The sequence below is a fragment of the Cyrtonyx montezumae genome, unplaced genomic scaffold (genome assembly GCF_038088225.1).
Source record: "Cyrtonyx montezumae isolate F1298 unplaced genomic scaffold, pur_monq_1.0 scaffold_3, whole genome shotgun sequence".
Classification (NCBI taxonomy): Eukaryota; Metazoa; Chordata; class Aves; order Galliformes; family Odontophoridae; genus Cyrtonyx; species Cyrtonyx montezumae.
In genome coordinates this window covers 21,277,771-21,293,834 of record NW_027072034.1, presented here as the reverse complement: position 1 = coordinate 21,293,834, position 16,064 = coordinate 21,277,771, and the positions used below count along the sequence as shown (strand labels likewise).

Sequence of the window (16,064 nt, the reverse complement as noted above, 5' to 3'; positions counted from 1 at the left end):
ACAATGATCGTTTGATTTATTGCGCTTTGGGCCCAAATCTTGTGCAGAACAAACTTGCACCAAGAGCTTTTCTTTCAGTAAGGTGAGATTTTAAATCAATTTTCTGGAACAGTATGGCCTTTGTGTATGTCCCTTAGGTGCAAATGAAGAGGGATTACACACCTTCAATTGAAAGACTTGGGGCACCTTTGAAAGAAACACAGTCTTCTGAAGAAAAGAAGTGTGTGTATATATATATTTAAATATATATGTGTGTATGTAGGATATCACAGCTGAGCATTGAAAGATTAAACTATTCAGGATCACAACACCTGCAGAAGACTTAGCTCAGGCTTCTCAATGGACCCAGGCTTGCTGATTGTGTGTCTTTTGGTCATGTCCCACGTTTTTGTGCAGATGTGAAAGAATGCCATGGAGGCTGCAGCCTGTGAGCCTGACTGCGGTGGAGTTGGCATCATTTGTCTTTGTTCAGTTCACAGGAAGCTTATGAGGAGAAAATTCTGTGGGAAGGCAAGAAATGAAACAGTTAAAAAAAATTTTTTTTAAGAAGTGTGTTATTTAGGTTAAAAACAAAACAACAACAACAACAAAAAAGCCTGGGAGTGTTCTCCATGCTGTTGTCAGCACTCGGAGAAGCTTTTCCACAAGAGTAGGACTGTTTTTCTGTCAATCAGTGTTTGAGTACTTTGAGGGAAGAGTGAGGGTGATTTTATTTTCGAGCTCTGACAGATGCGTAAATATTAAAAGAGGTGTTATCTCACCTCTGTGATTACTCATAAGAGGGTTGCAGCTCTGTTGGCTGTGGAAGAAGCTTGTGTAAAGACTTGGGCATTTAGTATCTCGAGGGATTGGGCTCAGGGGAAGAATCACAATGAGACAGTTGAAAAGCAGCTGCCATTAGGTCTCTAGTAATGTGCCAAGGTTTTCTATTAACTCTGAAGAAAAAATCACGCTCAGAAGCTCCATTAAAAGTATGCCAGAGTTTTGTGTTTGTAACCAGGAACGGGATGGGAGCGCAGCACTACTGAGGCTGCAGGCTCTGCACGGTGTGTGTGGCTCCTGATTAACTCTCTGCCTCTGAGTCCAACCGGGGCCGGTTACTGAGGAATGCTTCTCAGCAGCCTCAGGTTCAGACCAAACCCTAATATTCTCTGTAAAGAGATATTCTCTGAAGATATGTGTACACAAAAGGCGACAGTGATACTTACGGGGATGTTCCCATAGAATGACTGATTCCCTTTTATACCCCATGTCTTATACATGTATTCATATATACGATAGGGACGTTATTATCGAACAGCCCAAACTTGGCTGACAACGCTCTCAAATATAAATTGGAGAAATATTTCATAAGCTGTAGTCGGGGCAGCGTTGACTATGAGACCTAACTCGTGACACGTGTCAGGCTCAGGAAGATAGTGTATTTTCTGTCTTTGAAGACTCAAACAAAACTTTTCACATTCTTCTTCTTCGGAAAAAAAAATGCATTTGAAGTCCTTTTTCACCCAAACACATTTTTAGATAAGAGCACACAAGTCTTGACATTATTTCATTTTGTTATGCGCATCTGTCAAGGAACAGAGATATGATACAGCTACTAAAAACTGATGATTGTGGAACAGTGAAACTTGACAGCATTTCATTTCCTTTATGTTCTGATTATACATTTATCAGGAAACCTGTATCTCTTCTAGTTCAGCTAGAAATTGGTAGAATTCAAGAACTCAAAGGCTTGGCAAAGAACCGTCCTATTATTTGGTATCATCTTACATTTTAGAGAAGTTGCTTGGTTGAGCCATTGTTAAAGCTTTTGCCTCTTCTTTCATTATTGTGGTTCACTATCCAGAGATCACATTTCTATAGGCCCCTATAACTGCTCTGCAGCTCAAATTAAACGCTGGGATATTTCATACATATACCTCGACGTTTCAATGGTTGTCAATCACAGTTTGTAAAATACAGGGATTACAACCTGATATTAACATCCAGATCCATTGTGTTCATTTTATGTGTGAAAATGAGAAACCCTTGTGCAGGCGCAAGATTTCACAGCTTCTTTGTCGCCCTGTTTTTAATTTATCTCCGTGTTTTGAGCTAGTAAAATGATTTTACTTATCAATTTAATGTAAAGTGATAATATATATCTGTTCATCTGAATCACCAGAATTTGAACGGCTCTACAGGTTGTGTGGGGTTTTTCTCAGACTTTGTTACCATGTTATTGGTAATTTTACTAATTTTTCATTGACGTACCATTACTGAAGGTCCCCATCCTGAAATTCCTCTTTGGATTCCTTAGGGGCACACGTTTATCTGTTCTCTGGATATCTCTAGAATCGTATTTTAAACTAAAAGGCATTTAATGGAAACTGATGTATTGAATCTGATATTTTCCCCAGGTTTACTTCAGCAAGAATTACCCAGAAGTCGTTCAGAATGGTCAGCTTGCCATAGACTCCTCGCTGGATCCTTCCTCAGGATTATGCATAACTGAAACTGCACTGTGATTCCTCATAACCACAATTGTTTTCCACAGAATATAAACGTGAGAGCATCCAAACTCTCAGTGTTCACAAGCGTCAACGAGAGAGGAAAGGGAGGGGGCGATTCTTTGCACTGGACTTCCTTTCTATTTAATACTGAGAAGAAAAGTTTTACTGTCCCTGTTTCTTTGATTTCAGTGCAATATATATATTTTTTTTCCTTTCCAACTAATTATTTTTGTATTGCTAAGGAAATCAGGCACACTCAGTTCTATATTTCAAAATGATGTGGTAGAGATCTATGTTATTTAAACAGGTGCAGGACACCTAACAGGTCTAGTGTGCATCTTTGGAATTTATTAAAGAAAGATTGGAGTGTGTCCTTTTCTCATTTGGGTATACTTTGAGAGCAAACAAAAAATGACTTTTTCTTTTTTTTTTTCAGCATCACCTTACCTCCACAGCTGTGTCTAAACCTCAGATTTGGTAGCATACAAATTAGTTTCTAATGCAGCTGTTTCTCTACCTGTCACAGGTAGCTATGCACGTGGTAAGAAAAAAAAAAAGAATTAAAAGCCAAAAACGTTTTCCTTTTTTGGTAGCAAAAAGTACTAAATACTTTTATTTTTTTTAATAATTCAAGTAATGCTGTTCAAAATGAATGTAAATGTAAGTTTTATTTTGCTGAAATCCAGATGCTGAAAAATCAATCTCAATCTTCTGTAGTTTAGGAGAAAACGACTGCATTTGCACTGAAGAAATATTTAAATAATTTAACATACATTCCTCTTTTTATCCAGGTTATCAGAGAAAAAAAGAAGTATTAAAATAACTTGAGGAAATCTTTGAATGACATGTCATTATACCTAAATACCATGTAGTACAAAGTTATCTTCAGCACACCACATTGAAATGTATACGTTATTTGCATTTATTGTGCCTTAATATTTGTGCCTTCAAGCCAAAGCTGTAACTGCAGGGTACACAACAAATTCATTAAATATATGTTAAAAATATTTAGCCTTAATATATTTAAAATTTTGCATCAAGGATTCTGTTGAACTTGTGCTGTTTGAAGTTACCATACTGCTGGAATAGGTAGGAAAGTGCAGCCCGTAGTTTTGAATGGCTGTTGCTGGTGCTGAGGGGAATGCCATGAGAGAGAAAGGCTCTGTATTTGTATGCGATGTCCTGGTTCAGAAAAGCACTATTCCTGTGGTTAAAAAAGCCAGGCAAGCACTCTTCTGCTTCAGAGTATTTTTGTGATCAGTGAGATACCTGCTCTTTGAGGTCCAGTGCAGAATAAATCTATAACAATAATTGTCCGAAAGTCACAGAAGACACTAAAAAACAACAGATCTCTTCAGACACTGAGAACACTGTGCTTTTTAGAGAAAAAAAAAGAAAAAAGAAAAAAGGAAGATGCTTACTGTTACCTTGGTAAGCTAAATATTGCTTACCCGATGTTCACCTAGTAGTCAAAAATTAAGGCAAACACAAATGCTTCTCATTTCAAGCCATTCTACCAGCAAATTAGTTGCTGTAATCCAAGATCATTGCTTCTCCTTGCTGAGAAGCAAACTGAGACCAAAGCCTGTGCCTGAGGACAGGGGCTCATCTAGGAGGGCTTTGTCCTGTGCGGAAGTTGGCGGTGAGAGGCAGAACCTTCATTCCCTGCTGCCTGCACCCCCACCAACTGGTTTCACTGGTGGATGGGCGGAAGAGACATTGGACTGGACACTAACAGCACACTATTAGCATCTCATGTGTTTTGTTTTGTTTCTTCTCAATTCAAGTGGTCTGAAATAAGGATAGGGCTGTTCTTTAGCTCAGCAGAGTGTACTGCAGAGGTATGTGAAGATGTAGAGAAGTGTTTGAGTATGTCAAGTCACATGGGATAATACTGGGGGATTGTGTAGCGTGGAGAAAGTTCAGCCTTGCATGGTCTTTCTTGTCAGTAACTGCCTTTTGGAAGGGGTCCATGGCGTAAACCATGTCCAAGCTCTGCTCAGCCTTCATTGTACGTAGAGAGATCCAGCTGGAGTGCTCCAAAACAGCCAGAGTGAGCTGACTGTGACGGTGCAGACAGCTAGCCAGGGACTGAAGCTTGAGCTCACGCGTTTCCCTTTTTTATGGAGTAGTTTGGACAGATACACGCAGTCTACCCATGCTTTACAATATGAAGTTATTTTGATTTCTAAATCGTTCTCACTAGAAAATGAGTATGATGTGTAATATACTGAGACTTTTAAATGCTCAGTGAGAACAGTACATTTTCATGGGCATATATTTTGCTTTTTTTTTTTTTTTTTAAATCAAAATCGAAGAGACGTGCATATGTAAACCGAGGTTATAATTACAGGTTTAGTTCATTTCAGCTCTGAAATGAATCTATGGTAAGCTGTATTTCAGAGCAGAACTCCAGGGCGCTGACCGCTGCAGACTCACTGCCATGAGACCCTGACAGATCCAGCTATCAGTCTGTAAGGCAGAATGAATTTGATCCTGCAGCTTTTTGAACACGCACAAAAATGTTAGGTATCTGAAAATGCTGATCCTGCTTCTTCTTCACGTGTTTTGACAGGACATTGCTAGCTGTAGCTATCAGAAATCAAATGTTTAAAGAATCACACTTGAAAACCATACACTGCTGAATAGAACAACAGATAGTGAGCCATTTGTGCCTGTCGTTGCCATTATATCCACCTCTTTAGTTTAAAGTGACAGAAATATTTCAGTCAGGAAGCTGTTCCTTTAGACTCTTTTGTTGCTCGTTGTTGTTGAGAGTTATTGTGAGCAGTTTAGATGACTGCTGGTTAAGGTTGACACACCTATTTAATTTTAGGTGGGTGACAAAGTGCACCGTGCCTGAAACTCGAGGATGAGAGAGGCCTTCCTTTGTTGAGCATTGTAGTCTGTTGTATGTACAAATTATCTCTCTGGTGAGGTGTTTTGTGTTTCCTTCTAAAGAAAAGTTCAAATAGTTCTCAGTTTTCACTTTGAAAATGTTTGAGCTCTGTTTGGAGATAGTAAAGCTGCTTATTTCAAGCTACATTCCTCCATGGGGATCTTGGAAAAAGAACTCAGTCTTCAATGTTATTAAAGCCTTTAAAATGTTTCTTCACCATGAGGTGCCTTAAGGTATTCCAGAGTCCAGTGATCAATTTTGTGCAGAAATACTGCACATCATCAGTCGGAACTATGGTTTGTTTGGTTCGAAAGTCTGGGAGCAGCCTCTACTGAAGATCAAAAGAACTGTTCCTCAAACCTTCATTTTGGTATCTCTTTGCTTCACCCCTCCTCGAAAGACCACTGGGAGAGTCAAAGCCAACATGGTTCTCAGTAATAGGTTCTTTCTGATTTTGCTTAGTTTAAGGGCAAAATTCTGCTCAGTGAGTTGAACCACACTTCATTTGCCAGCCAGTTTTAGTCTTCTGCGATATCACTCATGCTCCTCTTTGGAAGAAGGAGGACCTCCTTCTGACCTAGATCAGCAGTGCTGGTTGTTTAAGTGTTATTGACAGTTTCTTTTAACCTTCCCCAGTACATGTTTGGAAATAAGGTGGTGGGAAGAATTGAGGAGGCAAAAAACCTGAACGATACAGAAATTTCAGTGACACTGCTGCTTTTTGTGTTAATTCAACCTTTCCAAATATCTCACCTTCAAGTTCGAGGGGGAGAGGGGAAGAAAAAAGATACTGACATCACTTACATCCTGAAATGATGACGAACTTCTGACGCTTCAGCAGAAGAACGTGGCTTTCTGTATGTTTTACACCGCATAACGTCACACTGCTTTTTCATCCTTTTAACTCCGTTTTGTCTTGGGTTTTACATTTGTGTAACAGTTTGATTCTGTTATTTCTATGCAATGATTTCTTTTGTTGACATCCACGGCAGCTCCTGTCGTACAATAAAAATGTGTTTCTCAGAAGCGTGCCGAGTTCTGTCATCATTGTGAATGTGTGGGTGAAGGCAGAAATGCAGGGCTGAGCACAGTACGGGTCATGCCCGAAAGCTCCGAACACCTCTTTGTACCACTGCCAGCTCCAAGGGCTGAAAATCCTCCATTATGACAGTAACAGAATACTGCATCTCAGCTCATTTTTACCATTCTTCTGCAGTCTGAGATCTCGCAGGTCGCATTTTTGAGCTTTTTGCCTCAATGGCAGGAACCAAAAAGTAATTCGAATACGTTTCCAAAAGTCATTATTATGACCTGAAGGCGGAACCACTGCAGCTGCAAATGGACGGATCAGATATGGTCTCTGCCTCGAACAGCTCACAAGCTGAATGGACCGGATAAAGCTAATGGACACAGAAGTGAATGGATTAGCAGCAAAACTCCAAAATCTGGTGTCGTCCCTCAGTCCTGTACTTCTCTCTGATGAGTTTGTTACTTAATTTAACTGGGCACTGAAACTTCTCATTTCTGAAAACTGCTCAGAGTTTCTCCCTATCTGATGACTTTCTGAAGCATTTAAATCTGATTGTGATATGAGTTTTTAGTGCAAAATGAATTATACATTTATCATTCATCTCCCACGGTAGCAAGTCTTAGGACTGATGCAATGGAAACGGTCACCTGTCACACAGTCACAGAGTTGTAGGGGTTGGAAGGGACCTCCAGAGACCATGGAGTCCAACCCCCTGCCAAAGCAGCTCCCTAGCCCAGGTTGCACAGGTAGGCATCCAGGCGGGTCTGGAACGTCTCCAGAGAAGGAGACTCCACCACCTCTCCGTGCAGCTGTGCCACTGCTCCGTCACACTTGTGGTATGCACAGTATCCTGGAGCATATGCTTACTGAATTCTTGTGCTGCTGTTGCTAATGTAAGACTTGTCGAGATGAGGTAGAGCTGTCTCACCTGCCTGAAAGATGGCTGTTGGTAAGCAACAAAATCAGAGTTTTATGAACTTGACCACAGAAGAAGCACAGATATCACCAACCCAACGAATCAAGCCGGTTCACAGATGTTGAGCAATATAATGTATCAAAACATAGGGCCACATTCTGACCTCTGAAGTCAGATTTCTGCTGTTTGCATATAGGTTTGTACATTCTGAGATACAGAGTTCCCTCTGGGCCTTGGTCTCAGATCCAACACATGCTCAGAAGCGCAACAGCCTTGAGAGAAAAAAATCAGGAGGTAGGCCCAGTGGCACTCGAGCCGCTTGGATCATACCTTGTGTGTTTCACACTGCTGAGCTAACAGCTGCATGAGAGCTGCTGTCCCTCTTTCCTCATGGGGTACTGTGGTTCTTCAGGACACAGGCTCAGGAACCAGGAGATGGGGACTGTAGGCTTCACTTATCCCAAGCCTCGTGGGTCCTTCAGACTTCTGCATCTCCCAAGTGTTATCCTCAGGGTGGTTTTGGCAGGGATATTCACCAGAATTAAATGAAGTGGATCAGTAACGTGGCAGTGCAGGGACCAGTGAGAATGAACAAAAGCTGGGGCTGGATGTGGGGAGTAATGTTTCTTCTGGAAAAAGGAAATCCCAGGTTGTGGTTCCAGCTCCAGGGAGTATTTCCGCATTTTATTCAATGGCTATTTGTAGATATTGCATAAACACCTGGAGGAGTTGGGGACTCTGCTCCAGAGCCCCCATTCTGCACTTCAGGTCTCCCCATATGGCGGGGTCAGCTTGCTCTCACCGCCCACCAGGCCGAGGCTCCAGCTCCCACGGCTCACAGCTTGTTTCAGCCTTGGTGCTTTAGGAGTTTGGCTGCTCTACAAAAGGAAATACCCTTCTTCTGCCTCCCCAAGGACACTCTTGCCCTCAGCTCCGTGACTGCCAAGTGGATGTCTGCTCTGGACAGGCTGCTTGCTCTACCCAGCAATTCCTACCACACCTGCTCCTTGCACCAGTGGGCCTCCCTGTAGACCAAGATTTTCTTTATTAATCAATAAAGCTCCCAACAAAAGAACTCTTCCAACCGAAGTCTGTGCATCCACTGTACCCAGAGAATAACTTCCCGGTTTACAAGGTCTAAATGCCTGCATTGCAGCCAAGTACACATGCATCACCTAGGCACTCTCACATGCAGATTTGATGTCAGGTATGTCTTTGGATCGTGTCAGACATGTGAGACTGACAAAGGAAATGTGGCTTTTTGAGTTTTTGAGGGTTTTTTAGAATTGCTATGGGAATTTAAGGGAGGGGGCAACAAAAAAATTGATCCTTTTGTAAAATTCCGGAAAATTTTGTATCTTGCAGTTCAGTCACAGATAGCAAATAAAGTAGGGACTTATCCTGAGAGGAGCCTGAAGAGAGCAAGTCCTGCTGGTGTTCTCTCCATTTTGCAGAAAACAACTATAATTACCTTTTTTAGCATCAAATTGAATTGTGTGGGAAACACAGCCTAAGAATTATTAGTCCAAGTTTCACTGTCAACAAGAGCTCGCTCTTGAAAATTACAAGCCCAAGATTTTCTTTTTAACATAAATGCCGGGCATGAATAGGGTGAGTGAGCGCCGTACAACTTTCTTTTTGGACACTTTGCCAAGATAGCAAAAAAAGAGGATTTCTCCCCCACCTCTCTTCCAGGCCGAGAGATTAGCTAGATTTTTGTTTGTTCTGTACTGGCAAGAACGCCACATTGTACCACGAGTATGGAGCACTCTGCGCTTTGGTTGATTTAACATGTATGCACTTTTGCAGAGTAGCGATTTCCTCAAGCGGAGTTATGCAAGTAATTCACCGTGAGGCATTCATGCAGTGATTAAGTAAGTGCCACTTCCCACAACCAGGTCATCTCCTGACAATCACTGCCTTTTTTTTTTTTTTCTTTCTCTTTTTCTTCCCAGTTACTCAACAAATCCTTTTGCAATTACTTTTGAGCATTCTGTGTAGATAGGGAATTTATGCACGTGGTTAATGCTTACTGATGTTTGAGTAATATTCATAGTAGATCAGAGGAGCTGCACGGTGTTGTCTCTGCATCAGTGGGTGTAAATGTCCATACCTGTGAATTTAAAACGCTGTTTTCGTTTGTTTTTGAGCATGCACGTGTGTGTTCCTTTCTGCGCATATTCATGTCGGTAAAGCTAGCTGTACTTGAATGGCATGTCACGTCATGCAGGCACAGCAGCACAGCAGGGAAGCAAATCTGCATTTTTTAAATAGTTTTATGGAAAAGTCTCTGCTTCCATTTCTGGCAGCAAACGACAGCGATGATCACAGCCTCCAGAGAACGTGAAGGCGCTCTGACACCGGCATACAGAGCACAGGCGTTGCCTGTGATGTGTGGGACAGGGCTCCTGTGGGAAGCACGGGGCTTTGAAGGAGCCTTTCCTTCAGGTGTCCCTAGACACCTGCGTGCCTGTAATGAAGTCACGAAGAGGCAGTGCAGGGCCCATTCCCATCGCTGGAAATGGAAAGGGAGAGGCTCAGCACTGCTGGCGAACGGGAGCGGAGGGCCACCCTGTCATGGGGCTGGGGAGATGGCCTGCTGAGGCCTGCTGCCCTCAGTGGTATCCTCACCGGTGCGTGCACCATGGTGAGCCTGGGGGGAGCAGGAGCCCCCAGATGAGAGGCATTGCTGAGGACAGCTCCCCAGGAATAAGAGAGCTGTGGGGCAGCAGGCCCAGGCTGCGTGCTGGGGTGACAGCTTGCACCACGAGGAAGGCGCAGCAGCCGCACTGCTTACCCAGACCTCTAATGGGACGGTTAATTGGCTAATGGGGATTCCTGCGCTGCGGTGTAATGCATGCGACTGCAGCGATTACTTAACAGAGAGACATGTAGATCTCGGGGAGATGGCTTTGCTGGGCTGCCCGAAGTAATGGCAGCAAACCAGTTGGAGCTGCTGATGCTGTTGTCACGGCTTTACCAGAAAGGCTGCTTTTCCCTCCAGCTTTTTTTTTCTTTTCTCAAGAGGCGATGATCCTTTCTCTGGAACTGGTATTGAGGCAAACTTCTATCACGTATTAATATGCGTAATGTGCTGCTTTGTGACTGCTTGCTGGGGAGAGCTGCCAGGCTCACACAAGGCTCAGGCCCTGTTGCTGTAACTGTGGCTACTGTTGTTGGTAGCTGTTCCGGGCTTTCATTTGCCCATCCTGAGGGGACTGTAATAAAGACTGACCCCTGCTGTTAAATTGTTTTCATAATTCCTTCCTTTTTTTTTTTTCCCTTTGTTTTTCCTTTTTCTTTTCTTTTTTCTTGACTGAGAAAGTTGATCTTACACTGGGAGAAATATCAGCCCTGTGAAAGTTTTAACACTGAATCGTATCGTAGCTGAAGGAGGCACGCAGCTTCCTTAAAGCTGAGTGTGTTCCCCGTCTCTAATCCATCGCCTTGAAGTTCAAGGAAGAGAAGGGTTTCCCACTTTGATTTATCTGGACTGCACTTAATCCTGAATTTTGGAGAGGAGCTGATTTATTGTCCAGCATCAGGGAAGGGACATTAATTCCCCGCCTGCCACCCAGCATGCCCACTTGGAAAGAAAGAAGCCTCCTCTGCTGTAGGTAGGATCAAAACTAATGCGAATAAGCTGAACTGAAGTGCATGTGTCCAGGCAGCTCTTCTGGAAAACTCAACTCTTCTGCCACTTAACCCTGCCACTGCCTGGAAACTTTAGGAATACCTTCCTTTTTACCCCAGAGCTTACCCAGATTTGGAGAGCCACACTGTGTATGCTGACATGGTGTCTCACTCCCACCTACGTCTACCTGGCACGGAGAAACCAGGTATTACTTTGCGGAGGAGCTTGGTTGGCCCTAGTAGTCACACTCAGAGCCTCTGCATGCAATGCAGTATCTGTTCCATCCGAGAAGACACACACAGGTGCACACCTGCCAAGCAAAGAGGAGAGGGGAGGAGGAGGGCCCCAGCACCTTCATACAGCCTGAGGCAGAGAAAGCACTCAGCCTGTGAACCTGGCCCTCTTTGGACTGAAGGACTTTGAGCCTGCATTGACTGACTCTCCCAAGAGTGCCATCGGGGTGAAGGGTGCCCAGGTCACCCTGGGAGAAAGACAGTCCCCACTTGGATGCCCTTCCTGAACATCTTTCCTAGAGTCACGTGCGAAAGAGAGAAGAGAAAGTTGCAGGCTGTGAGTGCTCATCTAGGTGGAGAAGTATGTGACTGTGCCTGCAGTTAGCACACATGAGTCGCTGGTTAACAAAAGTGAGGGGAGTGAGGAGTGAGCCCAGGCCTCCCCACTCCCTGCTGACTGACCTCAATATGGGGTTTCAGAGTCAAGCATGCCTCCCTCACACTCCCCCCCCCTCCCCCCCCTTCCCCACTCCCAGCCTCATGAGTCTTTAAATTCCTTGCTGCAGAGTGGAGCAGTTTCAAAGCGGGGGTGGAGGATCCTCCACCCAAGGTAGCCTCCAGCCTGGTGGTTAGGGCACTCTCATGGGATGTGGGAGACATGGGTTTGAACCCCTTAGGCTGAGGCGGGAAAGGAACCCAGGCCTCCCACTTCCTCAGCATATACTTTGAATACCAAGGCATTATATAATAAAAGCTATCACCACCTTTTCTTCTTCCTGCTTTGTTTTTAAAAGACTGATCTGTGTGGAGTCTTTTGAAAGAAAGGGCGTAGGTACCAATCTCCAGGAGAAGATTTCAGACAATGGATCCCAAGCAGACAGGATTGCCTCACTCCTGCCTCAAGGAGCTTTTAGTGCAAGAGAGGATTGCAGATACACCCTTGTCCTCCACTTTTCCTAGTGCTTGAACGTAAGCAGCTGCGCGCTCCCTTCAGGAAGATCCCACTTTATACTGCTGACTCCTTTAGGTTCAACACAGAAGCAACCTATCTCCACCATGAACTATGTGGGGAGTCTGAGTGCAGCTCACAAACTGCTGGTGGCAAGGGACCTAGAAATCAGAGATTTCAGTGTCTAATCTAACCCTTTTTTTCTCTAGTTAAGCCCAATTGTCAAATCCAGACACTTGCCTCTTTGAGAATACACTGGGGATGGAGGCTAGATCAAGTAGGATGCATTTATATAACTGCATAAGCAGGTGAGACAATTTTTGTCACTCTGAAAATGTTGAACTCTTTCAGATTAAAACAAACCTCTACAAGGAGTCTTAATTATTCCACCCTATGAAGACTCATTTGAAACAGTCAGTCTGGGTAATCAATTCTGATGTAGCTCTTTTGCTGTAAAAGCCCAGACAGTCAGTCCCAGAAGTCTCTTTGATGCAGTCACACAAAGATTCAAGTTTCCAATGCTCTGATCAAGCGAAATGTCCCCTGTCCTAACAGAGGGGGGAAGAAGTTTCTGCTTCCCAGAGCATAAATGTGTTGCACATGGTGCCTATTAATCAATGGAGTCAAGCTTGGATTTGCATCAAGTCTTCTAACTTGTATTCAGTAGTGAGATTATATAAAGTTTAAACCTTGAAAAATTTGAGTGCAACCTGCAAATTTTAAAATCTATCTCAACTTATGGAAATCTATTATTTCCCCCTCATTTTCTAGGCAGAAACCTCACCCTAGAGGGGATGAGGCCAGCTCAGCAGTTGGGTCTTCATGAAAGATTGAAGTCTTCGGCTTATTGCAGCAGATACTGTAAATCAAAGGAGGTCAGGCAACCAGAATAAAGAAAGGATGTCACTGTCCTTGCCACAGTTCTGCCAAGAGAGGTCCCCAAAGCAGGGAGAAAGACCCCCCTGGAGCCCCTTCGTTCATATTCTCATTATTATAAATCGTCAGTGGACTGATCATCTGCATCTGGCAAGGTTCATTTTCAGCCACTGGTTCCTGTCACTTTTCCCTGTAAGCATTTTTCAGTGTTGATTGCTTCTATGTGAGAGAGATCAATTCTTGTAGGGGAGAATGAGGTTTCCCCAGTTCTTGGAGACAGCTAAGAAAGCTGAAAAGCATTAAGTAGATGTGTTTGTTGTTGTTGTCGCTGTTGCTTTCCCCAGAATATCCTGAAAGGCTGTTGTGCATTTGAGGAAGTCCAACCGAAGTAGATGTAGCCAATTAGTAGAAGTGACTGCCCAGATCTGATGCTGCCTGGACCCTCAGGTAGATTTTGCCAGGTGCTGTGATGAGATGCTGCTCTGATACCATCAGAAGATGCTCATCGCCATGGAATAAAAGAAAGGAGATATTATAGAGGATCATTTCAATACCTGACACTCTAACACTTGGATAATTGTATTTGTTCATTAAGATAAGGATCATCATTCAGCTTCTCCTACATTTAGGTCAGCCTTCCAGTACATTTGCATTTGCAAGGGAGAGCTGCTGTAATGACAGAGAATGAAACGGCCACGCATTGCATCATGACTTCTGTGTTAATATCACTTACACGTGATAAAATGCAAATAGTATTGACAGTCAGCACACAATCATGCTTAATCCCTTAAGCCCACACACATACATATGTTAAAACTGATCATCTCCCCAGCAGTAAACACAGTACATATCAGTGCCTCGCTCTGTCCTCCTGAGAACATTCATTCTGCCTGAACTCAAAGATGGTTCAGTTTTATCCCTCAGACAATCATGTGGGCAGCCACTGGCTCAAAAGGGATCTCTTCTTCTGCTCACAGAAATACAACTGTGCCATGAGACCTTACTGTAAACACGCACATGCTGAATAGACCCACACTCTACACAGGCATACAGAGAGCACTTGTAGTTCCAGTTCACTCTCACTCTGCACTTTGGATATCAAACCCCTCCCCCGTCCCACTTCTGTGGGATGCTCAGAATTTGGAAATGAGTGTTATCAACTAAATGGTAGCTAGCAGCAAGGCTCAAACTTTTCTTCATTTGGGATTCCTCCCTATAGAAAGATATTGACATACTTTTTATTTACACCTGGGCTTTAGAGCTGGAACGAAGCACAGAAATAGCCAAAACATTAATTTGAAGAGGGATCATTTAGTGACTGGATATCTCCATTGAATTAACACTCCCTAGGGATTAAATGGGCCCATGTTTTCTAAGAAATGCATTATGCATGGGGTGAAAGTTAAATATATTTACTTGTAATTCTGTTGTGAGAACGTCAGAATAATTCCACTACTTTCAGGTATCCTAATACTACATCAGTGTCCATATTTCCAGGAGAAAATCACCTTCAATCAGCAAAGCTGTTCAAGAGTCCTTTCCCTGAGCTGTGTGATTTGGGGGTCTGCTTCCATCTCTGCTTTCCTGAGAGATGGGATACTTTTTCTATCAGCTTTCATTCCTCTCTGAGCTAAACAGTCTTAGTTCAGGGCTGCTAAAGTATTGACTCGGGAAATTTCCTATTTTTCAGTGCTAATGGCAAAGCACTGCCTTGGCTTTTAAAGATAGGCAAAAATGCAACAGCCAGACAGCAGCTGTCCAGAGACACCAAGAAGTTGTGTAGGATGTGTTCCTTGGAGTGCCAGCCACTGGTGAGGAAACCCTGTTGGACAGGGCAGGGTCTTCCACAGACACTTTTCTCCTTTGACTACATAGGCTCTTCTTTCAAGAGGGCTACTTCAATAAGTGTGTAGGACTTGGCATCACAATGCCTACCAAATGAATCTCACCATGCAGCCAAAGACTTCTAGCATCCAAAGTCTGCTCAGCAGAGGAGGGACATGTCCCAGTGTCTCAGTAGCCAAGCCTGATAGTCACAGTGCTGTTCAGGGAGTGGCCAGTACTGAATACACAAGTGTCCTTTGGATGCTTCTTTGCCCATTCAAGGCCAACAAATCTATTCCTATTCCCACCTGAAAACACGTCGTACTCCCAAAGCAGCTGTGAAGTGAAAACTTGCAGAGCAAATATTATTCAGCAATTATTACACTCCCAGTATTTTAGGAGCTTGGGAAGAGGAGTATGTGCCAACAGTGCATGTTAGAAAGCAAAGGACCTTCCACCCAGAGTGCAAAAGAACACGAACCCAAGGGAAGCATTTCCTCTGACCCAGCAAGTCAGTTTACCACAAGGGTTTGAACCAAAGACCTGAAGAGACACTGCCTCCTAATAGCAGCTGAATACGGGCTCCTCCCAGCTGGACGGCGTGCTCAATTTGGGGATTATGCATGTTAGATCCTTGCTCCGATATTTTCACTCGGGCAAGGCCTTGGCTCAGTTCATTCCAGTGAAGTCAAACTTGGGTGAATCAGCCTCCCTCAGACCATCCAGCCTGACTCAAGTGCTAGGAATCCAGCCCTTCATTACTGCAGAATAACTAAAGCAAGCTCCAGCAGAGGTGTCTGCTTTCATCTCAGCCTTGCAAACATTTTTCTGCACGACCGATGATCTGCTGAAGCCCCGGTCTATGCTCCGAATGACTGCATGTGTAAGAGTGGGCCTGTGCACCCGGGCTGAGCCTGCACCCCACACACAGGGCACAGAGGCTGAGTCTGCACCAGTATGGTTTCTTTTGGGGGGTAAGGCAGCCCCATATTGATTTTAACAAGACTCATTCTCTGAGCTTCAGTGGGCGCCAGTGCCCTTGGCACACCGCTTTGGTCAGTTGGTTTTGTTTCCTCAAGGATGATGGGGCTGAAGTGGACTATCCCCATGCTGTACCCTCTGCACTTTTCTTCTGATCGAAGCAGCATGGCTGGAGCCCAGCTCCAAGCTATCATATCCCAGGCACCAATTTTTTTACCTACCTTTTGTTT

The 16,064-nt window shown here is 43.8% G+C and overlaps 1 protein-coding gene across 1 annotated transcript in view; it reads left to right on the top strand.

Moving 5' to 3' along the window:
* The window catches only part of ABCC4 (ATP binding cassette subfamily C member 4 (PEL blood group)), a 144,045-nt gene extending 141,173 nt beyond the window's left edge, over positions 1-2,872 (top strand). Inside the window, exon 31 of the mRNA XM_065740845.1 lies at positions 2,400-2,872. Coding sequence (XP_065596917.1) covers positions 2,400-2,507 — 108 coding nt within the window. The 3' untranslated portion in view covers positions 2,508-2,872. The remainder of the gene's footprint in view (positions 1-2,399) is intronic.
* The last annotated feature ends 13,192 nt before the right edge of the window (positions 2,873-16,064 follow it).